At 34.4% G+C, this 26658-nt stretch overlaps 1 protein-coding gene across 1 annotated transcript; it reads right to left on the bottom strand.

Annotated features, from left to right (window-relative positions):
- Positions 1-420: 420 nt before the first annotated feature.
- rpap2 (RNA polymerase II associated protein 2) lies at positions 421-26643 on the bottom strand. Its single transcript, XM_056472989.1, has 12 exons — positions 26546-26643; positions 26413-26458; positions 24644-24758; positions 24447-24545; positions 24271-24336; positions 24085-24173; positions 21755-21790; positions 20701-21616; positions 18195-18286; positions 16674-16754; positions 12677-12745; positions 421-624 (listed from the first exon to the last, which is right to left on the bottom strand). Exons 1-12 carry the CDS (start codon positions 26598-26600, stop codon positions 471-473), a joined length of 1818 nt encoding a protein of 605 aa, XP_056328964.1. The 5' UTR covers positions 26601-26643; the 3' UTR covers positions 421-470.
- Positions 26644-26658: the final 15 nt, after the last annotated feature.

Here is a 26658-nt window from a genome sequence, read left to right as displayed (position 1 = left end):
CTTATTGTATAGTTCACCTTAGTAACGACTGACCTTAACGCTTCCCTAAACCCAACCAATAGTGTTTTCAAAAGCAAAACTATAAGAAAAGTGCACTGCAATCACATCGTTTTACCTTGATTTTACATATTTTTTACCTTTTATCTCTCTTGTGGAACTATGTACAACACAACACACACTACAAATCAAAGATACTGTTAAGTTGTTTGTGGAATATATTTGGTGTTGTTCAAAGACCTGAACGACAATTATGCTTTATTTGTCCATAATGTATCAATGCAAATATCATTATTGAAAAGGAACAAATTTATAGGCATCATATTGCCCTTTTATATCATCTTACCTAGAAACTTCAGTCAAATGTATGAAATGTAGGCTGAAGCACATATTTCCAATGAGCCCGAATACAGCACAGAACCATTGTGTCCAGACAGGTTTTTATTTTCATCTCTAAAAGAGTGTTCTGTACATCATGTTTGTGAAGGGACACATGGTTTGAAGAGCAGCACAAGGTTGTGAAGATCTTTTTCCTCCAGTTTCAGCTCGTTCATGAAACAGGAGATGTATTCTAATGAAGACACACTCGCCAGCGACTCTCGCAACAATGGTGACACTTCTGTTAACCTGAACAAACAAACAAACAAAATGACTTTTAAACTAGGAGCATGGAAGAGTACAAGAAATCATTTTTTTACAATCCTATTTGCTCAAATAATAAAACAAAAACTCCACGATGATGTTATCAAGACTTTCAGAAAAAGAAAATAAATTGTGTGAGACTGATGACAGCAGTCAGAAGAGAGAACCACGTCAAATTTACTGTCCTGCCCTATAGACGCTGCATTGGAAACACCTTGCATAAGCGGTAATTGTAATTTTTTTGCAGTTTGATGCAAAAACGATTTAATACATACATAAATACAATAATAAACATTCATATATTAAAAAAAACAAACCTAAATACTAAAAACGTTCAAGGATTTAAGATGCTGATGATCGATAAACGCACCGTGACAGTCTTGTGAAAAGGTTCTATATGGCCTATATGGTCCTGTATCTTTTAAAACTGCATATTTTTGTCCTCCATTTTGGGCTTCAGTCCACATTGAGATGGCGCTTTTAGGGAACAAAAATGTATCTTTTTGATAACGCTCTCCAAAGAGGATACATTTGAAAGCACTAGTTGCAGTGTGAACTGTGAAAATGGAGGCTTTGGAAAATTATGATTTTTTTTGTCATGTGACCAATTCAGCTAAAATGGTGGATGTCGTTTACAGCAGTTGTTTTGGATGTTCTCCCTTTTTGACAGCATTGTTATAGAACAATGTGAATTTGTACATGCTAAAGATTGCTTTTCTTTAAAGGACATAGGATGTTTGCTCGGGGCTGTTGTTTTGGAATATCTCTCAGCCTATATTCTCACTCGCTTTTGCAACTTGACAGCAAAATCTATAGAATACACATGACATGTCACACGTATAGTTTTGAACGGGGAAAAGTGCAACAGTCAATATGGCGAATGAAGCCCTGCCCACTAGTATGGGTGCCAATCATCAATCACTATAGACTGACGTTTCTCCGGGGGAGGGGCTCAGACCAGACGGGTGCTTTTACGGCAGTTGACTGTCAACAAACACACTGCAATCTCAGCGAATACTTGCTTCACAGACATGAGAAATATATCCACGTAAAGCTTGAAATCTGTACTTTTAAATGAACCAAGTGCACTTGAAAACAGTTTTCTGGTTTTGTAATCGGTGTGAAATGAACAGGAGGTACAGTGCATCCTGTAAAACGCACATCACGTGACAGCAACTACTCAAACACCCACAAACTTGTAAAGAAAAAGTCGCTGTCACTACTGGAGGAGATTCGCCATCAAGACCATATAATGGATTACTTCAGAAGAGCAGCGTGATCTGCTGATGCATGATGCAGAGGATGATAATGTGTAACACGGCCATAAATGAGGTTGGTGTCGTGATCTTGTTCCTTTCGAGTGCGCATGCGCATTAGCTCAGACAACCTGAAAAAAATTCAGATTTTGTTTGATTCTAACGTTTTGAAGCGAAGCTTATGAGACGGTTGTTGTTTAATTTTATCGCTGATTCCAAATACGTAATGTAATTGTACGCTTTGCTAATAGTATTGGAGAATTTGATGTTTCCCCATTCAGACAGAATGCCCGAGCATACTGCCCGAGAGCCATTTCAAAGATGGTCACCGAGTGAAATGACTAGCCTTGAAGGGACTTTGTTAACAGTCAGTCTCTAAAAACGTGGTGCTTTATCTTGACATATATTGGCACAATATTTCAAAAAGTCTGTAAGTAAAAGGCATGCAGGAATGATGCAGATCGTGATGCATATGCAGTAGAGAGACTAAGTGATTTCAGATGTTTAAGTGTTAATGACCAACGTTCGAGAAAGATTCAAAACCATAGTGAGGACTCGAAGCACTTTTAGACAAGAACGTTCCAAATTTATCTGGATTAGTGCAGATGTACCCTTAAACTGTCCCTAACCACAATGAAACTACAAAACAAATATTTTACTACATACAGTATTTATTAAGATAGCAGATAATTTACACCAGTGTTTTTTAACCACATTTCTGAAGGACCACAACCTCTGCACATTTTCCATGTCTGCTGAACCAAACTCACCTGAATCAGACCATCAGCTCATTAGCAGAGACTGAAAGACCTGTAATGGGTCTGACAGACAGAGGAGACATCCAAAACATGTAGTGCTGGTGGTCCTCCAGGAATGTGGTCGAGAAACACTGATTTACGCAATATTTAATGTTTAAGATTCTTTTTTTTTTTTTTTAAGAATTCTATTTTGTTGACCATTCCTGCATTTGATTTTTAGACATAACAGCAAAACCAGTACAGTTAGAAACATTTTTACTATGGATCATGGAAACAAACACATAACATTACGACTTGCAGATAAATACTGCTTGCTGTACACGGACGCGGTCTCACCCAGTCATTGGGTCTCACAGGTTGGCAGATCTGCCTTGCCTTTGTGCTTGCACGTGCTCTTATGAATAATTAAGCAGCAGGATGTTCTCATAAGAAAATTCAGCTATGAGTAATATTGAGAAACCGACACGTCATCACTCCACTAGCAGATTGGCGCTAGAAAATTATTTTAAACCTGAAAGATAAAATTAGTTGACAAAAGCTCAAAAATATGCAGTCTTCCCCCAAATTAAAGCTGACAGGTGCTAACTAGTTGTTAACCAATGCTCAACATACACAAACTTTTATTAAAATCTCAAAAGTACTCAAGGGTGTCTTGAACCTTTAAAAATTTGAATTATTGCTGTCGTTGTAAAGCTGAATCTTACACAATCCTTTGGACTTCATTAAAATGTTCTGATTTGCTGTTCAAAAACTATTATTATTATTATAATTATAATTATTATTGTTGAAAACAGCAGATTAAACTTTTTTCAGCTTTCTTTAAATGAATAAAGTTCAGAAGAAAAGCATTTATCTGAAATAGACATTTTTGGTGACATTTAAAGTGTCTTTAAATTGCTTTAATTTTAAATAAAAGTATTTAAAAAAAAAGGGAGAGCTTTTTAATGTGTATGATGTCATTACAATATTTATTTGAGAAAAATACTATGATCATGCAAACAGATAAGAACCAAACATATGTTACTGAGAATAATATGTCAATGTGTGGCCATGTCCACCAACATATTTTCATTTAAAACCGCATATTTCGTCTCTCCGTTTTAACCTGTTTATTAATTATTGGCCTATTTGGTTTATTTATTGTTAATAATTATTGATGATAACAATAATGAAGGTAATATTAATAATAAACACGATAAAAGGAATGTTAAGTATGTGAAGTAATGATGCTAAAAGCCTCAGCTTTGAAATCACATGAATAAATTACATTAAAATAAAGTTATTTTAAATAATGAATATATGTCACAAGATGGACTATGTTTGCTGTATTTTGGATCAGATGAATACAGGCTTGAAGATCAAAAAAGACAATGTAAAATAAAAAAACCTTCTTTTCTAAAACTACTGATCTGTAATTATCCGTACAAAACTGATAGTTTACTAAGTAAAAGAAATACCATCTCAGTGCACACTAAACACCCATAAACATCTGCATTTCTGCCTCTTTCTGAAGTCATCAATCCACAGGTTATTCTGGAAGAGGAATAAGGTCTCGGATTCAACCTGTTCTACAGTTTCTGCTGCTTTATCTATTATTGAACCGCTCTCAACAAAAGAGCTCAGGCCAGAGGCACAGCTGACATAAGGCACCGAGAAGTCAACTTACAAATTATTGATGAGGGGAAAATAACAGCGCTGATAAACAGACTGAACGCCTTGAATGAGTTCTGGAACCTAATCAAAATAAACAGGCAAAAAAACACACCGAGATTACAGTTAATATACAGTTAACAGCGAACGTGTTCCCTACACTGTAAAAAACAGCAGTGATTTCAACATAAAAAAAACCTGTAAAAATTGTTTAGTAATATTAATAGTTTATTTATTCTGAAAAAAAGCTTCAGTGGAGCCTACACAAACCAACGTATTTCTCAGTCAAAAGATGGCGCAAAAAGAAGTCAAAAACAGCAATGGATGAGGAGGACAAGCATATATAGTAATCAGTAATCAACATTTGAAGTTGGTCAAAACCTTTCATCAAAATTCTCATAAAACTATTCAACAACACCCATTCTTTGGATGATTTTGAAAAACGTTTTTGACCCACTTCAAATGTTGACTACTATATATGAATGTGAACGTATTCACTGACGGTCAAGATCATTCGAAGTACCCAGATGAGCCTCTGTTATTAGATTCAGCTAGTGTTATCTGGGAATAACATATCTTAGAATGTAGTGATTGACCAATCAGAATCAAAGTAGTAATAATATACTCGCAACATGCATGCTTATAAACAATTAGTTAACAGCTATAACATGTTTGATAATCTAAAGGCAGGGTGTCAAACTCAGTTCCTGGAGAGCTGCAACCCAGCATTGTTTAGTTGCAACCCTGCTTCAACACACTTACCTCTAGGTTTCAAACAAGACTGAGGGACATCAGGTGTGTTTAATTAGGGTTTTAACTAAACTGTGCAGAGCTGCGGTCCTCCGGGAACCGAGTTTGACCCATGTGATCTAAAGTGTTGCTCGGTACTGTCATGTTCACCAAGTAGAGTGCCCAGATCACATATGCCATTGAACTGGACTACAAATCCCATCCTGCCTTGCAATCACACACCAGTTTCAGCTCATCTCCTGATTACACACAGCTGCAGTTCATCACCACAAATTACATGGACTCCATTGCTGAGTCTTGTTTCCCTGTAGTGAGCATTTCAAAGCATTGTCTATAGCCGTGTTTGTTTTAGGTTTGTTTTGCCACCTGACATGACTTTTCGCCAGTTAAACCAAGAGTGCTTTTGGTAGTGATGGTGAAATAAAGCTTTCTGAACCAGTGAACCATTTGGCTCAATTGTATCGGAAAAAGGTGTCACTCAAAGCTTTCCAAATCAGAGCTTGATGATGACCCCTGCTGGTTAAAGTGTGGGAAAGCACGGTGTTGCAAAAACGTCAAACATTCACACTGACCAACTCATTGATGTAGTAATACAAGAATATTAATAAACAAATTACTGTAGTTTTTTTTTTTTACATATAAGGTATGTTACATTAGCACAGATGATTGTAGTAAAATTCAAGGTATTCAAAAGTATTTATGTTTATCGAATTCCAATCGGTCCTACACCCACCCACTCACTCCGAGGGGGGGGGATCAAACCAGCAATTCCTGCATGGGAGGAAAATGCTCCAAGGAGAAAGCTATGGGAGTGATGCTTATGGGCTGCACTCGTCAGCCGGCCTCTGTTACACACTATACTAAAATATGCAGTGGTCTTCTTTAAAAAAAAAAAAAGATAGTTGTAAATAATACACTAACACACTTTAGTATGATCCAAAATCCTTTACTATAAATTACTACTGTATTTCAGTTGAATTACTGGTGCATGGGACCGGTGAATTCTTCAAAACAGCAGAAATGTATGTAATCGGTGCCTAATCTCTCGCTATACACTTTACTAATCACAGAGGGTGTTTAAACCTTTGAATCAAAATTCGAAGCATGGCGAAAATGAAGCTTTGGATGTCACTGATGATTATGGTACATGGTTTGAAGCCTCAGTGCACACAGTCACACCACTAGCTTTTGGATTACCTGCATGCAATTTGCATCCGACCCTTGTTGTCTCCCCCCATCATTACAGATACATTTAACTCTCTTTGACATGCATTAATGTCTCTTAAGAGCCTAATAATAAGCCATTAAACCTGGTGCAGTGAAGTCGTGCAGGCACAGAGCAATAAATCAGAGCCGTGATCTTTAAATGGGGAGAGGTTTAATGTTGGCCGTGTGTTAGCTCCTCAGGTGGAATGTTTCCCATGCTGTGCCCACAGCTTCACGGATCCACAGCAATCATGGCACGATAAGATATGGGTTGTGTTGTTGACACAGACAGGGAGCAGCACGGATCTCTCCTCAGTGTTAGAGACTCTGAACCAGCCTTCATAAACCTGAGGGAAGTCACACACGCCACCTGGCACTGGACAAACATAATCATGCCGTCTCCTCTAACATACACACAATTGTTTTGGTGGTTCTCTATAGGCGTTATATACATTTAACTCTAAAACTACGTATTATATAGCCTTATCCTAACCTGACCCCTAAACCCAACCCCCACAGAAAACTGGTGACAAATTTATTTTCGAAAAAAACGTTAGGTATGCTTTTTAACAGTTTTGAATTACAAGCACATGTCCTAAAAACCCACCCTAACATATACCTATATCATGCCATTTCATCATCTCTTCTTAAACCACAAATGTGTTGTGCATCGAGATGCTCTTCTGCTTCCCTCGGTTGTAACGAGTGGTTATTTGAGTTACTGTTGCCTTTCTATCACCTCGAACCATATCAGCTGGCCATTCTCCTCTGACCTCTGGCATCAATAAAGCATTTGCGCCCACAGAACTGCCGCTCACTGTATGTTTTCTCTTTTTCGGACCATTCTCTATAAGCACTAGAGATGGTTGAGCATAAAAATTCCAGTAGATCAGCAGTTTATGAAAAAATTCAGACCAGCCCGTCTGGCACTAACAATCACGCCACATTCAAAGTCCCTTAAATCTCCTTTCTTCCCCATTCTGATGCTCAATTTGAACTGCAGCAGATGGTCTTGACCAGGTCTATATGCCTAAATGGATTGAGTTGCTGCCATGTGCTTGGCTGATTCTAATTAGCCAATTTGTGTTAACAAGCAGTTGGACAGAAGTAGAGTAGTATTGACATCTTTTACAAAAAAAACAAAACATTTATTGTTCTAAAAATTTATTTAAAAAAGCATTTATTGTCAATGTTGAGTATTGTTATTATTATTATTATTATTATTATTATTATTATTATTATTAGTAGTAGTAGTAGAATTAGTATTAGTAGTAAAAAAATTACAGATAAGGTTAGGTGAATAAAAAATACATTCAATTATTAGTTCACTCAGGTCTATTAAATAATATTAAAAAGGATAAGCAATGATCTTAATAGACCTCCATATTCCTCCTTAACATGATGATAAAAGATAATCTGAGAAAAGGTATCATATCAGAATTTTATAGTTTGCTGACAATGAATTCACCCAAAAATTCATATTGCAAGTTGAATGCACACAAGGAAGATTTGCAGTCTGAATTTTCGGATGAAGATTGGGAAGAAGCCTGCACTAAAGCTCACACTATGTCTATAAATTCACGCCTTAAACTTATACAATATAAATGGATAATGCGGACATATGTAACACCAGTACAATTAAATAAATATAATAAAAACATATCAGATATTTGTACAAAATGTTTGGAAGCTAGAGGAACCTTGTGTCACTGTATTTGGCAGTGCACAAAGATTAAATTATTTTGGGAAGAGGTAAGAGTCATAAGTGAAAAAATTATTTCAAAACAAATCCTCCTCGAGCCAAAGGTTTTTTTACTGTGCTTATATCCAGAGGACTCGAATTATAGTAGAAGCGAACAAGTATTTATAGACCTCAGCTTGCTTTATGCCAAACGATGTGTAGCTTTGCTATGGACAAAGATGCAAAGACCAAACGCTACTCAATGGACAAATGTTGTCAAGTCTACCATTAGAAAAAATTACTTATATACTAAAAGCTAAACAGCGTTTATTTGAAAACATATGGAGTCCTTTTATAAGTTATATCAAAGAAGGGGACTTAACAGAGGAAGAAGTTGATGAATAATTTTTTGATGGACAATGCAGTTCCAGCTTTATAGTTCAGTATTGATACATTCTTCAATATATGTTTGCTGTACTTAGTACTCAGTATGATTATAATAATTAAAAAAAAGGATAAGCAACATAAATGTAAACTAATATCAAAACTTAAGATCAAATCCCCTCTTAATGCAGTCATAGAACTAAAGCAACTTCCGAATCAATCCTCAACAGAGCTACAAATCTTTATCGAGTAGACAAATATTAACTTAGAGTGAAAACAAATGCACACAAATCATACACACACTCACACATAAATCACTTGTGTCTTATGGCTTTACACAGTGTGTTCCTGAAGAGAAAACAATGCACCCTGATTTCCTCAGCGTTGTTCCTGTCCGCTCTGCTTCAAGCCAGGTCTTCCAGCTGCTCATCCGTCCACCACATACTTTCACTGTCAGCACACAGAAGGCCAGCGAGGCACCATAAAACCTCAATCCACAGCCGGCAGCTCATAAACCCTCAGCATTATCTGCTGTGGCAATAATCTGCGCGTTTAAACGCGGCGGAGGAACAGTCACGCTGGCCTCTCATTGCAAATACCAACACATGTGGCACTTTCCCATGCAGGAGCAAATGGACACAAGCCATGCGGAGGTAGATTATTAGCCCAAGCAATCTAAATGCTGTGTTTGCCAGCTGAAAGATGACAAACATGTTGTGACTTGAGTTGATTCTGGTTGAAGGTAATCTGGACACGCATTTAGTTCTGAGGTACCATGAGCCAGATTTTAAGCGAAAGGGACTTAAACTTAAAATTTAGGCCTAAATGCTAGATATGGGAGTATTTATTCAAACAGTTTTTCTGTCTTTATAAAAAAATCCATCCACGCATCAACTTTTCAAAGCGTTTTTTATTTTTTTGCCAGTCACCGCCAGCATTTTTGATGATATATATCAAAATTTGAGTATTTTCTGCTATAAACAAATGAAAATAATATGTATCATAGTAGAGAACCAGGTGTTTGGTTTTAAATAATAATAATAAAAAAAAAAACGTATAGAATATTCTGTCTTCAAGTGTTCATAATTTTTGCAACTGTAATCTAGGTAATTTATAATTTTTTTAACAAAAAAGTAGTGATGTGCGATACCACTGGTTTCCTATCCGATCCGATAGCAAGTAAAATGGGGAGTATTGGTGATAGCGATCCGATACCAATACTTTGCCCAAAAATTACTGTGGAAATTAAAGTAACAAGTAGTGTACTTAAAAGTGTCACTTCATAATGAATACGAGACATTTTACGAGTTATTCTTGTTTATAGTTTATTGATGAAGAATTATCATACAATAAAGAGCCAACTTACATATTTATTTACAGCATCTGAGCATGTATATCTTAAATCGCCTGCCTGAACTTAACATAAAACAATAAACATGCACACTTTTTGGTTTAGTGACATGTTAATCCGATCCCCTTAAATATTTTGAACCTTTTTCCGGTGTTTAATCATTGTCACAAAAATCCAAGCTCCCAAAATACAGGCACATCGCTACATTTTCTCCCTCTGTACCTGGATAGTGCCTGCCTGCTGCACCTATGAACTCTGAAAGCGATGTCTGTCTCGCCCTAGCAGCACCTGTGCCTCTCCTTTCCTTCTCTTCTGACTGCCTTGTCATGACGTTGTCATATTCTGTCATATTCTGTTATGTGGATGTTTGATTAGGTTTGTGGTAATACCACAGTACCTCACTGTTTTGTTACAGTGTTTGCGGTCACCCATATCCATGGACAGCATGACTGAACACATTGTGCCAGGCCAGCGGTCTGAGGGGCTAGCTAGTGTGCTCTGCAGTTGTACAGTGCCATATTATGCACATGACTTGGCAGGCGGAAGAACAAGTAGCTCAGATTAAGTTGGCATTATTCAGATAAACTAGGGTAATGGTGTTTACTTTCCACTGTATTTCTATTTCCAATAAACTACATATTTGCTCCAAATTTCTAAAAATATTGATATTTTGATGAGATAATTGATTCTAAAACATACAAAGCTGGTATGGGAGATATCGATATTTTAGTATCGATCCGCACATCACTACAAAAAAAAAATAAAAAAATGTGCAGCTGAAAGGCATCAAAGCAATGTTATATTAGTGTAACTGTATTAAAACAGAGTTATTTTAGACTATATTATTTTAATGAATTATACCTAAACATTTAAATGATAAACAATAGTTTATTAAATAATCAACGAATCATATATTTATTAGCTAAAACTAAAGAAAAATATCTTGTGGGTAATTATTTATATTGCCAAGTTAGAAGATGAAGATCCTGCTGTCCCTGGATAATCACTAGCCACATGAACGCACACAGGCAGGCCTCAATGACCTGAAGCTCAAGTGACAAAATGAAAGAGTCAGATTACTTCATGTCTCATTCGCCAATGAGAAAATGGTACAATTCAAGGCACATGCTACTACAGTAGTACTGTAATAAATCAGTCTGCATAATAGGTACATGCTGATGATGTATACTGTCTGGAACGGCTTTGAACAGTGTGGAGACATACACAAATCCATATGTTGCCAGGCAGGTGGGACAGCCCATGATATTGGGCGCTGCAAAGTATTGCACCTGCTGCAGCCATGGCACGGCAAAATTCCCTGATTATTATTCCAGAGTGAGAGTATAGTTCCTAGTAGAGCTGCTCGATTATGGGAAAAATCATAATCATGATTATTTTGGTCATAATTGTATATAAATCATAATCACGATTATTCAAAATGATATAGTTGAAGTCAAAATTATTCGCCTTTCCTGTGATTTTTTTTATATAAATATTTCCCAAATGATGTTAAACAGAGCAAGGAATTTCTCACAGTATTTTCTATTATATTTTTTGTTCTGGAGAAAGTCTTGTTTTATTTTGGCTAGAATAAAAGCAGGTTGAAATATTTTGAAAGCTATTTTAAGATCAATGACTTGCCTAATTAACCTAATTAAGCCTTTAAAATGCACTTTAAGCTGTATAGAAGTGTCTTGAAAAATATCTAGTAAAATATTATATGCTGTCATCATAGCAAAGATAAAAGAAATCAGTTATTAAAAAGGAGTTATTAAAACAATTATGTTTAGAAATGGGCTGAAAAAAAATCTTCTTTCCGTTAAACAAAAATTGGCAGGAAAAGGGCCGCTAATAATTCAGGAGGGCTAATAATTCTGACTTCAACTGTATACAGTTATATTCCTTCCTGTAAATAAGAAAAGGGAAATAAAAACAATAGAATGAAAATATGAAACAAACTGCTTTAAGCATCTTTACTGTAAGAAAAAAAAAAAAACTTTAATTATAGCTACAAAAGTCCTTCAGTCAAGAGCAGTGAGTGACTTTGTCCTTTTTTGACCCATTTTTATTTGATTAATGATAATAAAAACCGTTGGCAACAGGAATATTGCACACAGTCACTTTAAGAGCAGTACGGTTCTGATTTATGGTTTCACTTTCACATGTCTTTTGATTCTCAACTCGTTTGTTTATTACATAAATGAGGTTTATATGAATAATCACAAATAATAAATAATCACGCTCACATTAAGATGACTTTAGATGTATGTGCTCTGCTTGTATCTAAGGCTGAGCGTGCACACACACAACAGCATGCGGTCTCTTTCGCGCTTCTAAAAACATAAATGATTTGAATGTACATCAGTGAATGATACTCATCTCGTGCTGCAAAAGTTACATTACAGTACATGCTTTTAGTAATTTTCACGCGAAACTGAGCTTTGTAGAGCAACAGATGTGTACAACTGGAAAGGGGGCGGTATATGATGCAATAATCATTTTATCTCAATTAATGTTTTTTCATAATCGTTAGAAGCTAAAATTAAAATCGAAACTGAATTTCGATTAATTGCACAGTTCCAATACATATTGACCTAAAAAAATTGCAATAACTACAAAAGACTCAAGCTTTAAATAGAAAAATTATTACAAATTTTCATCATTTTTGAGTGAGATGCTAACGGTCTAATCTGATTCAATGATTTATGCTAAGCTAAGTTAAAAGTGCTCATGCCAGACCCGGAGATCGGCTGAATGGATTAAAAATTGGTGATATTCTGTAAACACTTAAAGTGGAGTGTTTCTTTAAAATTGAGAAAGCAGGAGCTTACCAATCATGGAAGCTGATATGCGTAACTGTTGTGTGTAATATAAACCAGCACAGTGATTAAACGCCACAGTTTCGCTCAACAATTTCAGCCAAAAATGTGATTTTGTCCAAAATTTCTAAGAAGCATGTTTAGTTTTACTATGAAAGTATAGAAACTCGTGTAACACTTACACTGACAGAAGAACCACAGCAATTAATGTCCACTCTGGGCTTTTGTGAATGATGTTTGTGTTTGTAAATCTGAAAAACAAAAAAGGACAATTCAGACTCCATTAGGAAAAATGAGCTCACTGTATTTTTCACATCTTTTAATCATCAGGAACATTGCTGTGACTTACATAACACCATTAATGACATGAAAGCAAGCCAAACATTTCTGAAGCACACACACATTTACATTGGTCCCAAAAGAGAGATACGTGAATATTTGTGTCCTGCATTTCTCGCATACATTTTCAGTTCTGCTTTACATCAAATTGTTTAGGCTTGGGGCTCTATTTTAACGGTGTAGGTGCAAAGTCTAAAGTGCATGGGGCAAAAGCATTAAGGGCATGTCCAATCAGAGTCTCATGTGCCATTCCCTTTAAGAGTCAGTTGTGTCACGCTATGGCGCATTTGCTATTTACATGGCGGACTTTGTAAGTGGAAAAACTGAATGCTTCACTAGCGAGAAAACAGTTAAACAGACCATCTGCAGCATGAGGATAAAGAATGAGCCTCCTCCATTCGGCCTTTTTACTTTCTCTTTACTTTACTCCTTTACTTTCGTGGATAAGTAAACGGTGTTGTACACACTCCACTGAAGACACCCATTAGCCGACATATTTAATTTCGTTTGTTAAGCACAAAGATTTGTAACTATTTCTAAATTCAGTTCTAATTTCCAGAAAATTAACAATAATATTAACGAAGTGTGGTCAAAAACTGAGTTATATCCAAACACATGTCCTATTCTTATGCCCCATATGGTGATGTATACGTCTCCAAAACCTGACAGGTGGACATACCTAAAGTCTATTTCAGTTCCTCAAAATAGCAATGCATCAACAATGCACCTTAACACACCTTTTCTAGACTGGAACACCCATGAGTAGGGCCAGACGGAATCTGCGGACGTTTTTTGCAATTTCTGCTGAGAATTTTGGTAAAAATCTATAGATTTGTGGATTTTGGGAGTATCATAACTAAAACCTTAATATGTGAAATAAAAAATAATATATTTTTATTTAATGTTTAAAATGCAAATCTAAAAGACAGAAAATATTACTGTACAAACTGCATTGTACATAAATTAGATGAACATTTTCATATCAGTCAATAATATTACTGTAATTAATAAAAAAACTGAATAAATATAGATTTACACACATTTACTCAAGTAAATAAACAGAATTAATGATAGGTTCAAAATCTGCGGAATTCTGCGGAAAACCTGTGCGTGCAGATTCCACGTGGGCCTACCCATGAGTCCACAAAGTGGTGCAAATGGATTTGATATTTAAACAACATGGCACAAAATGTGAAAATTAGGGTTGCGCTGGTCTGAAAATGGCAAAAAAAATCGCACCATAAATGTCTTGCGCCTTATTGTGCCAGGTTTCTGATAGGGCCCTTGATGTTAAAATAAATATTTATAGCAAACTCCAGTATTATTTCTATTCACTTGCATTGCTTATTTTTGTATCAACATATGCCTAATTGAAAAATTTGTTGAGTGAGAGAAACTTAATCACGTTTATGTTTGTGTTTATAATGTGTCGCTCTATTAGTTACCAATTTATATTAAATTTAAACTAAATTCTAAAATATGATTCATACAACAATTTCACTTTATTTAATTTTCTTGCTCAACAATGTAATTTTTAACACTGCGTGGCCTATTTTTTGGACAATGCAGATAAACTCTACACAATTGTGAGTGTGTGTAGATGTCAGTCATAAAGACCTGAACTATTTGAGGAAATGCGTAATAGTAAATTCACACAGTTTTAATGGAGGCGTGTTTTTGAAGCCACTCAGATTTAGTGGCCCTCAACAGCACAGACAGAATTCCCGGAAGCAGGTTCAATCTGAGGCTGAAGTGACCCTTCAGAAGGATGGTAAATCATCTTCATAGAGTGACACACTACTTCCTGTTGACACCACCTCTATGACCAATCACAATTTATGGGTCGTGAAACTCAAAACTGTACGGTTATGTCTGATAGACAGACATAAACACTGATTTAACCATCTGATACTCAAATGTTTGACGTTGTTGTAATAATTTTACACATAACATTGAATATTTCATAATATTTTTATATAATAATGCTTTTATTATAATATTACACAATACTGTGATTATTTAATTAACTGCCTATGCTCACAGAGGTTGCATTTAATCATTCATTCATTCATTCATTTTCTTTTGGCTTAGTCCCTTTATTAATCAGGGGTTGCCACAGCAGAATGAACCGCCAACTTATCCAGCATGTTATTACGCAGCAGATGCCCATCCAGCTGCAACCCAGCACTGGGAAACTTTGGGGGAAACCGAAGCACCTGGAGGAAACCCACGCCAACACGGGGAGAACATGCGAGGCTTCATTTATTAGAATATAAATAATAACGTAGTGAAATTTGATAATTTAAACGTAAATGTTTAACATGTAAAAACATTAAATTTAAACATCATTAAACAAAAGATTCATTTTATAACGCATTTATTAATATTCAGAAAACATCCTAACATGCTGATTTGCGGTTCAAGAAATGTTTGTGTGGTTTTATTTTATTTAATATTAAGGATTAAGTATTTATGCTGCCTAATATTTTTGTTTGACAAATCTTTTTCAGAATTCTTCTACGGATGGAGAGTTCATAAATGTTTATTTGAAACAAATATTTTGTAACATTATACACTTGCTTTCTGTTTGAGTACAAAAACAGTTTACTACAAAAACTACCTCATAGTACTATTATTATATACTGTACACATAGCTCTGTCACTTTAACAATAAAGGCTCATTGCACTGCACTCTTTATTTATTTGCATTCTACCTGCTTATTTGCATATGATATTTTTGTGTATATCTTTTGCTATTGATTTTTGCAAAAAATATTTATATTTATTGTGTATTTACATTTCTTCTATAGTGTTTTTGTTATTTGTATGCATGTAATTGAGATTAACGTATTTTCAATACCATGTATTTTTGTACATGTCGCAGAACTGACAATAAAGCTGACTTTGATCAACTTAATGGGTCAACATGGTCAAATTCAAGCATTAATAAAAATATTATTAAATTATTAAAAACTTTCAAAGTGTAAGCAATGCTTCCAAAAGACTTCCTTGGGTGCATGTCCACCAAAGTGTTTTTGCGCTGCAGAAATGAGAGCGAAGTGCGGTTGTAAAACGCATCTCACGTCATCAACGTTGAGCACTTGTTTTTGAAAAAGCTTTGTCAGCGGGATAAGCGCACACAACTGAGCATTTTTCACAACTGAACAGTGCTCACCTTTCTACTTTGCAAAACAATGCTTCGGTGGACATGTGCCCTTACTGTTTTTCAATAATGATAACATTTTGTTCGTTATTTGTTGTACTCCAAGTTTACCTGACTATGACAGCTTCCGTAAATGTGAAAAGGGTCCATCACAGTATCAATATACTTGGCTTCTAATTGGCTTCATCACATAATGAATGTTTTGCATTCTAAAAATGTAGTTTTCCCAGTTTTGCAAAGTAAATTACATGCTTTATGATGTCAGCTTAAACAAAATAAAAATGACAATTACTGAATTATTATTATATTATAGGTGACATTGTACACCTCTGCAGTAGTGTGTGCGTGTGTGTGTGTACTTCCTCCTTTGTAAATGTGGTAGAATTTTATTTTACATTTCCTCTTTTGCCTATATAGTAATTGCAATAAGTAAATAATAACTAACCCTGAACCTGCACCACAGCTGTGGCCTAATGGTTCAAGTACAGGAATTTTGATTGGGGGAGCTGGGAGAGTGAATAATCATCACTATCTTCCCCCCTAAATACCACGACCAAAAACCCCCAACTGCTCTAGGTGTGTGTTTCTAAAATGTAGAGCACAAATTCTGAGTACGAGTCACAAAGTGCAACTAAATACGTGCAATAGTTTTTACTCCATTGTTCAATGCGAGTTACCTGAATGTCCGGACCAAATTGTTTACATCATTGATGACATCACTCATTGTTAGACGAAGGGGTCCGACAATATCTCTCAAGCTTTGGAAAGACAAAGAGTGCAAATGTTAATTACACAATGCACTTAGATTTTTTGTCTTGTTTCTAGCTCAAATATCTAAAAATTCCTAAATCAAGGAGAATTTTCTAGACAAGCAAAACATAGTCTTGTTTTCTGAAATAATATGTCAAAATTAAGTGAGTTTTTTCTTAAAACAAGAAAAATAATCTGCCAATGGGGTAAGCAAAATACTCCTATGTCAAAAGGAAAAAGAAGATTATTTTGCTTACCCCCTCAGCAGATTATTTTGCTTGTTTTAATAATAATAATAATAATAATAATAATAAAAACCACTGTGACATCAGTTTGTCAAATCACAGCAAATATGACCCAAGTTAGTTCAGAAAAACACCAAAGCAGGATCTTTTATACAGTAAATAAACCTGATATGGGGTTTTATTTCAATGCCAGTGTTAGTCTTCATAATTTAATCATCTTAATCTTAAATGTATAATGATTTATTTTTTATATTAAACTTGCTTCTTGATATAAGAATTTTTAGATATTTAGACTTGAAAGTAGACAAAAATAAAATAAATAAAAAAATCAAAGAAAAGCATTTTTGCAGTGCAGTCTGTAAGAGTAATGCTTACGGTTCCCACTACAAGCCAAATGTCAAATTCCCTGATTTTCACTCACTAAAAAGCTGAATTTCCATGACCCATCACCTTATTTTTTGGCCCATTGCAACTCAGATGTGTTAAGACTTCCGGTCTCATTCATTCACTTTCATTCATTTTTAGCATAACAAAACAACTTATGCTGCTTGATGTTGTAAACTGTATTTATTTTAAATTTAATTTAAAATAGCATTTTACGACTCCTTGTTAATGAATGTTACAGTATGCTGGAACATTCATTAACATTAATATATAGCTCATAAACTGTACTAAATACTGTAGTATACTTTAGTTTTATACTAACTGGTGTATTGTAGTAATTTATACTCTATGGTTGCAAATAAATACAGTATAGGATCATTTTAAAATCGTTTAAATTACTCTAATTGTTCTATTACTGCAGTAACTCTAGAATTATTAGAAACAGAATAATTCAAGTACTTTATTAAGGTATGGCTCAAAACACTAGTATTTTACATGTGGGAAACAATGATAAAAAATTAAGAAAAATTACATTTTGATGAATAAAAATAACATTTAAAATGACTAACAAAAATCATGTAAAAATCTAATTAAGTGACATTCAGGGTCTGGAACAGACATTTTGAAATTCCACAATATTCCAGGAATTCCATGACTATTGGAACTACTACTATTTTTGACTCTTTCCAGATAGATTTAAAACTTTAACCCTTTTTACAGCTTTAACTAAAGTTGAATGGATTAAATAGCATTATTATTGTACTCAAACAATGTATAAAGTTTTCTGAAGCACTGATCCCACATCAGCTGAACACTGACCTGTGGCTGAGCTTCTCCACAACAATGCGTTTCTGAATCTGGTGCTGTGCGTGAGAATCAACCAAGGGCAGAGGGGGATCTTTCCCACTGTCCTGGAGAATTATGAGAAAAATATAGTGCGTATGTCATTCAAGAAATGCAACCTTTAATAACAGATGCTGACAGTTTGTAGACTTTTTAGCGTCAAACTTGTTTGAATTGAGCACCCACTACAGGACAAACAACGTAACTGCAAGTCTAAAGTAGACGTTAGATTTTAGGAACACAAACAAAATAAAGATATAAAATAGGAAATCAAGCGTAGTTATTTTAAAACACGTCAACTAAATAACACACCTGTTTTAAATGACAAAACTGCACAAAAACAGACTGTATTTGAAAACGAGGTTGTCAAACACTAATGGACTGTATTCAGATTTAAAGGGATAGTTCACCCAAAACTGAAAATTCTGTCGTCGTTTACTCGCCATCAAATTTATTTCTTCTGTTGAACACAATGGAAGATATTTTGAAGAAAGCTTGAAAGTGGTAACCATTGACGTGTAGTGTTTTTTTCGACGTTAAGCTTTCTTCAAAATATCTTATTTTGTGTTCAACAAAAGAAACTTATAATGGTTTAAAACCACTCGAGGGAGAGTAAATGATGAGTTAGTTTTCATTTAAAGTATACATTTATTGTGATGAACTACACATAATAAAAACCACTGTGACATCAGTTTGTTAAAGGTCACAGCAAATATGACCCGAGTTAGTTCAGAAAAACACCAAAGCAGGATTTTTATACAGTATATAGACTTAATATGGGATTTTATTTCAATGCCAGTGTTAGTCTTTATAATTTAATAATCTTAAATGTGTAATGATTCAATTTTTATATTAAACATATAAAAATTAAATCATCATACATATAAGATTAAGATTGTGTAGTGACAAAACTGTTCAAATTTGGGGTGCAAGTAATGGTTGATTTGTAAGTTCCTCTGGATAAAAGTATATGCTTAATGAATAAATGTAAATGCATTTATAAAATAGTAAATGTATTATTTATAATTACATTTTTTTAACTATTTACTTTTTTTAAATTTTATATTTAATCCAGCAATTTAAATCAGAATTTTCAGCATCATTACTCCAGTCTTCAGTGTTCACTGCTCAATTAACATTTTTTATTCTTATTAATGTTGAAATAAAGGAAAATATTTATTATGAAATGTAGTGTGGACAGAGCTTTCTCTGTGGCGGGTCCTCGATTATAGAACACTTTGCCCCTTGAGATTAGAATGGCTTCATCACTGTTGATTTTTAAATCACTACTAAAAATCTACCTATTTAACTTGGCTTTTTAATATTATTTTAATAGCAATTTTTTGTGCTTCATTTTTTTTTTATTCAGTCGTTTCCCTTGGCTTATTTTTATGTTTTTATATTCAGTCTTTTTATTTTATTTATAACCAAAGGAGAAAGTCACTCACTGCTCTTGACTGAAGGACTTTTGTAGCTATAAAGTTTTTTTCTTACAGTGAAGATGCTTAAACCACAGTTTGTTTTATTATATTTATTTCACTTTCCTTATTTAAAGGGAGATAAAATAACTGTATACAATTGAAGTCAGAGTTATTAGACCTCCTGAATTATTAGGGACCCTTTATATTATCCTTCAATATCTGTTCAACAGAAAGTTAAATTTCTGTTAAAATTATTTTCCCCATTGCTAAACATAGTTTTATTAACTAATTTCTAATAACGGATTTGTTTTATCTTTGCTATGAAGACAGTACACAATATTTGACTAGATATTTTTTCAAGATACTAGTATTCAGCATTTAAAGGCTTAATTAGGGTAACTAGGGTAACTAGGCAAGTGATTGTATAACAGTAGTTTCTTCTGCAGACAAACAAAAAAATAAATTGCTTAAATACATTTCAAGCTGCTTTTATTCTAGCCAAAATAAAACAACTGAAACTTTCTCCAGAAGAAGAAATATTATCGGAAATACTGTGAGAAATTCCTTGCTCTGTTAAACATCATTTGGGAAATATTTATATATATATATAAATATATATATATATATATATATATATATATATATAAAAATTCACAGGAGGGTGAATAATTTTGACTTCAACTGTACATCGTTTTGATTAATCGTGATTACAATTATGAACAAAATAATCGTGAATATGATTTTTCCCATATTCCAGCAGCCCTAGGTCTAAACCTGATAAAACAGCACAAAAACACACTCAGCATATGGTTTAACCGTCATTATTTTAAAATAAAAATCATGTTGGATCGCTGTCAGACACCCTTAGTTTTTAAATTATTTTAAAATAATGAAATATGTTTTCAGGACTTTCACAAACAGTACATTAGGAACGTTTTACTGTTACTTTTGATCCCTTTAATGCATGTTTGCTGAATAAACGTTCTTTAAAAAGACTATAAAAACACCACACTTTTGAATGGTACTGCAATATGTTGTACATCATTTTCAAAAGCTCTCACCTGTGTGTGTTCACTATCTTTAGCGGCAGCTGTCTCGACCTCTTCTGGCAGAACACACACTCCTTTATAAAACTCCTTCACTCTCAGCTCCAGCATCTCCGTCTCTTTCCTCAGTTTCTCCACATCAGGAACTGGAGCACTGGGTCTGGAAGATCCTCCATCAGATGGTCTCACCCCCACCTCAGCCTCATCCAGGTCATCTTCATCCAGATCCTCCTCCTCTTCTTCCAGTGCTCCTGCTGTAGACGGTTGCATCCCTGAGGCGTAATCCGGTCCATAAAGAAACCTCATGGTTTCCTCAGTTCTCCACTCCATAAATGCTTGTCCCAGACGCTCCAGAAGACACTGACTGATGGCTGTAGGAGCCGTTTTAGCTTTATGATGTTCCTTCAACAGGCTTTTGAGGCCTGCAGCTGATCTTTTACTCATTCCCACCTGAGTGATGTTCAGACCACCAGCCACAGGAACAGAGATTTTATTTTCAGGCGGTGAAAAGCTTGTGTTTTCAGCTTCCTGTTGGGTTGATTTGGTCTGATTTAAAAGCTCTAAAGTCCCTTTAATTTCATTTTCAGAGGTGTTTTTTTCCAGTGCAGGACTGTCACTTGTTTTGCTTTGTGGTTGAGGAGCTTGTGAAGATTCGTTTTCATCTTTATTGTCTCCATTGAGTCTTTGTTCAGGTTCTGGATGTGAATATTCAGCAGCATCTTCACTCACTTCGTCTCTCTTTGGGAGCTTTCCCCAGTGAACTTGTTTGTGCTGATTGGACACCACACTGGAGACAAAGTCTTGTTCGGCATCACTGTTTTCACTCTGCATGAAGTCCTTGTTAGACTCGAGAATGTCCACAATGGGATTGTCGATGTCTGCTTCTGTTATAGGTTTGTCAATCAGCTTTATCTCCTCTCCTGAGCTGCCTCTGTGGACCGGTGAGGAAAAAAAAGCCAGTTAATTTATAGAAGTGTAATACTTTTTCTGTTTTTAATAATCCATCGTAAAACTTCTTCAATTTATTATTTTTTATTTATTTATTTTTAAAGAAACAGCAGGTACATACCCATCTCCTTGTTTCATCAGCTTAATCTCAGGTGGACTATTTGGAAAGAGAAAGAAAGAAAAAAAAAATTGCATTCAAATGTTTGAGTCAATAAGATTTTCTTTAAAAAGAAACACAAAGGTTAGCAAAAATCCATTAAATTGCTTAGTAAGTCCTTTATAAAATGTTAAGATTGCTGTTTCAACCCTTCTGTACAGTTGGGGATGCTTTTTATCCACTCTGGGGTGATTTTGAATCTTAATTTGGCCATAACCATTTCTGTTTCAGCTAGCAAAATGATTTTTGGAGACAAATCTTGTTTTGACACATATTTGGAGAAAATGATTTTAAACAAAAATAATAATAAATAAAAAACTCAATACACTCTGGGCAAATTTACTACTTTTTTGTTATGTTCTGGATGAAAACATCCACTGAAGTAAATTGCTGTAAACAGGAGATAAGTATTTTTTCAATTTGTTTTGCAAAAATGTGTTAATCAACCTCAGTCCTGATCAAAACTACTAAATTGCTTAGAAAATTACAGGATTGCCTAATTGTCAAATTCATAAATGATGTCTCTGATTTGGTGAAAAAAAAAACACACACACACACAAAATGACGTATTTTCAATATAAAAAGTAATTGTGGACTGGATTTATTTTTACCTTTTATCAAAGTCTTGGACATGTGAAACAACATTGCCTTTCATTAATTATTTTTGATTCATTTTCATTTGTTCTCCCTAATGTTCTGTTGGTGTCTGTTTTTGACCCATTTCCATTATAACCACATTTTTTGTTATTACAAAACCGTGACACCACATAATCATGAATTTGTGATTGTTGACGTAAAATATGTAATTTTTACTGTTTATTATCAGTTGGCACCATTAACCCTTTAGATAGGCCTGTGCAAAATAAAAAACATAGTTTCCGGATTTTAAATGGAGTATAACAGCAAATTAAAGTGTGTGTGTGTATGTGTGTCTGATTGTTCGAGAGTGTGAGAGTGACCCTTACGCACTTACCTTGATGTCTCTGAGAAAATCTAAATATGCATCTCAGCTCTCAGAACTACATGAAGTAAATAAAAACAAAGACTGCATGTATGCACCATCAAATGTGGTTATAATGAAAGTCAATAGGGCAAAAACAGACACCAACAGTAAATTACGGAGAAAATAAATGAAGATCTAACAATGCATCAAAGCCAATGTTGTTACTGATCTTTCACATGTCCAAGACTGTGATAAAAAGTTAAATATATCCAGTCCACAATTAACTTTTATATAAAAATACATGATTTTGTGTTTTTTTTTTCCACCAAATCAGTGACATTATTTATGAATTTGGCTATTAGTTTTGATCAGAACTGAGGTTTATTAACAATATTAATCTGATGCATTTTTTACAGCGGTTTAATTCAGTGGATGTTTTCATCCTGAACATAGCAAAAGGGTAGTAAATTTGAACAGTGCACAAGGGTTAAATAATCCTGAAATATATAAAATCATAGATTCCTCCAAAATATTAAAAATAATGTGAAAAAATATATATTATATATCAGAGGTGTGAACCTACACTGGTCTCACGGTTTGGTTCGGTTACGATTATCACGCCATCGATTCGGTTCAATTTGATATCTCAGTGCATCACTAGTGCATCATAGGGGCTTCTGCTGTAACTTCAGTGTCAGTGAAAGACTGTCCAGCAAATACACACACAGTGAAATGTGCGCAGTGTCTGCATTTTTAAAAGGTTGCAGTGTTTTAATTAATCGCTGTCTCCTCTCCATAGTAAGCTACCGTGACATAGCGCATATGAGATTAATGACGTCAGTACGTAATAACTGGTTATGTTTATTACTGAACTGATACCGAATTGTCCGCGTCTGCATCGCGGTGCACCGAAGAAACAATTAATTTTGACACCCCTATCATATATATATATATATATATATATATATATATATATATATATATATATATATATATATATATATATATATATATATATATATATATATATATATATATATATATAGTCATGCAGAAAGCAACTATTTTAAATTGTAATAATATTTTATAATAATATAACTGGACTGTTTTTGTCCAAAGGAAACTTCTTTCCAAAATATTATATTTATTTAGACCCAAAACATTTTAAATATACTCTAACTATATGTAGTAAATATTTACTATTAAATGAAATATGAAAGCTTGCATGTTTAAACTGTGTATACTGAATGCATGTCACAAATAACGTTTTAAAAATTCTAATAAATTTTTTTTGCAATAAATTAAATATTTAATCAATTTTAATTGACAATTGAATTAACAAATACACTACCTCTCCTCCTTTCGGAGCCAAAGTGGAATCTTTGATATCTGGAGCTCAAAACTTTTGGAGGCTTTGTAGCAGAAATTACTGCAAAAGCACTGAGGAAAACACACACAAAAGAAACTAAGTATTCCATAATTTTCAGTCAGGTATAAATAAATACAGAAAAAAGAGAACAATTAAAGGAAAACATACCTTGCGCTCTGTAATATCATAGACTCTATTTGTCTTGGTGGATATTTTATACTGTTGAGTGGGCACCTGGAATTAGTTCATTATCTTTAATTAAGTGTTTATGACAAAAAAAAATAACAACAATTAAAATGAAATAAAATTTAAGTTTTTCAGTAGATTCCCAGAGGACTTCTTACATTGGTTAATTTATTTGGGCATGTGGGATATCCACACAGTTTAGCGATGGATCGCTCTTCCACGGTGTCTTTGTAGTTGGCAGGAGTGATGTGCCAGGCCTACAGTAGAAGAAAGTAGGATATTCTCTCAATGGATCACAACAAAGAAATGTTTAAATATCCATCTGAAGTGTACGGAGGCTAAATAAGTGCCTTACACAGTCGATGAGGAACTCTTCTGTCACGCTGTCCTCCAGCAGCCGCTCAACCACCTGCCGGGCTTTACACTCCAACTCAAGCTTCTGTCGGAGTTGTTCTTTAACAGCTTCCCTCCTGCAAAACATTACACTCTATATCAGAGGTTTTCGACATTTTACCACTAATGTGTACAGTGGCTGAGAGAGCTCAATCCCACTGTGCATTTATGAAGTGTGCTTCACACAGGTGAGTTAGCTTGACAAACCATCTGTAGAAATGCTTTACAGTATTACAGTAGAAACATACTTTATAGAAATCTGGTGAATTAAATTGCACAACCCAAAATAAACAATGCTAATCAAAAGGAAGAGAGTTTGCTCTCTATAGAACAAAAATGATTGATTTTATTTTGTTTCACATTTTTTGCATTTATGAGGAAAAAAAGCTTTGTTGTGGATGTGAAATTGCCACTTGTGTGACTTTGGTAAATCAAAAATAATTGTTTGAAAACACTGACAGAGACATTTTGAGTATCTTTAAGGTACTTTAAAATACAAGCCTACAAAATAAACATAAAAACAAATCATGCAAGGTTGACTATGACATTTGCATTTTACTTTCAGAACAAAAACGTTTCACATATCTGTGGGATACTCCATTTATTTTTCATTGAAATAAAATTGTATTAATTTGCTTTAAAAGAACTTCATTCTAAACTTTAATATAAATTTTATATTTTCAAATTATATTTATTTTAGCAGTTGAAATGCTGGTTTAAAAATGCATCACGTGATCATAAAGTAGGGGTTTAAAATTTAAATCTTGATGTAATTTTCATTCATTCATTTTCTTTTCGGCTTAGTCCCTTTATTAATCAGGGGTCGCCACAGCGGAATGAACTGCCAACATATTCAGCATATGTTTTATGCAGCGGATGCCCTTCCAGCTGCAACCCATCACTGGGAAAAACCCATACACTCTCATTCACACACATACACTTCGGACAATTAAGCTTACCCAATTCACCTATAGAGCATGTCTTTGGACTTGCGGGAAACTGGAGCACCCGGAGGAAACCCATGCAGACTCGGGGAGAACAAGAAAACTCCATACTGAAATGCCAACTGACCCAGCCGGAGCTCGAACCAGCAACCTTCTTGCTGTGAGGCAATCGTGTTACCCACTGAGCCACTGAGACACCCTTGATGTAATTTATTTTTGTTTTTCTTATGTGGTTTGTATTCATATTTCCTGATCAGGGACTGTAGACAAAATTTAGCTATGTAGCTAAATCTAGGGCAGTTCTTTGTTTATTGTCCCTGTCAAATAAAGATTTTAAATACAAAATTTGAATCAATTAATCTTACATTAAATGATCTACATTTTATTTTTAATTCAATGTATTAAAACCAATTTGTATCTATTTCAATAATTGTCATATTGTATAACTGTTTATTTAAGTTATAATTATTTCATTGTTTTCAAGTCATTTTAAATGACTATTTATTTAAATAATTGTAAATAGAATCCCCATGCTTGCAAGTTATTTAATCATTTCTCATAGTTCTTTTGCTTAAAAAAATCTAGCTTGCAATCCACTGCTTTGTATAACTGTCCACTCTGTAATACCTTTTATTTTACTTACAAACCCTCACATAAGCCATTAAAACTACTGTAAACTAACTAGTTAGGCTCTCTTATCCAAAATTATAGTTCGTCTAAACATAACATGTTTTATTCTAGTTTTAATCATTAGTCAACATCAAGTTCAAGTGAAGTAACTGCACACCTTTTCGCTTCATCCTCTGCCGAAATAGCTTGGGTTCCCTTTCCACCTAAAATGTAGATTAAACGTACAAACATTTTGTTAAAATACAAACATATAAAGGGAAAAAATCGATGTAATTTTATATATACCAAACCTTTCTTCTTGGACTTTAAGGACCGACTCTTTCTTGTCACTTCACCGGCATCCATGCTTGTTTTATCAAAACAAAACTCCTTCCGCCTACACGAGAGCACTACGGCAAGCCGC

This window comes from Danio aesculapii, chromosome 2 (genome assembly GCF_903798145.1).
Source record: "Danio aesculapii chromosome 2, fDanAes4.1, whole genome shotgun sequence".
Lineage (NCBI taxonomy): Eukaryota > Metazoa > Chordata > Actinopteri > Cypriniformes > Danionidae > Danio > Danio aesculapii.
This window is presented reverse-complemented; position numbering and strand designations above follow the sequence as displayed.

Bases quoted from the DNA above. Each gene is read 5' to 3' on its own strand.
- rpap2 (XM_056472989.1), bottom strand. From the start codon at position 26,600: ATGGATGCCGGTGAAGTGACAAGAAAGAGTCGGTCCTTAAAGTCCAAG. The intron at 21,791-24,084 runs GTAGTGTATTTG...CTTTCCAAATAG, and splicing joins TGGCTCCGAAAGGAGGAGAG to TCCACCTGAGATTAAGCTGA. The intron at 21,617-21,754 runs GTATGTACCTGC...ACCGGTCCACAG, and splicing joins CTGATGAAACAAGGAGATGG to AGGCAGCTCAGGAGAGGAGA.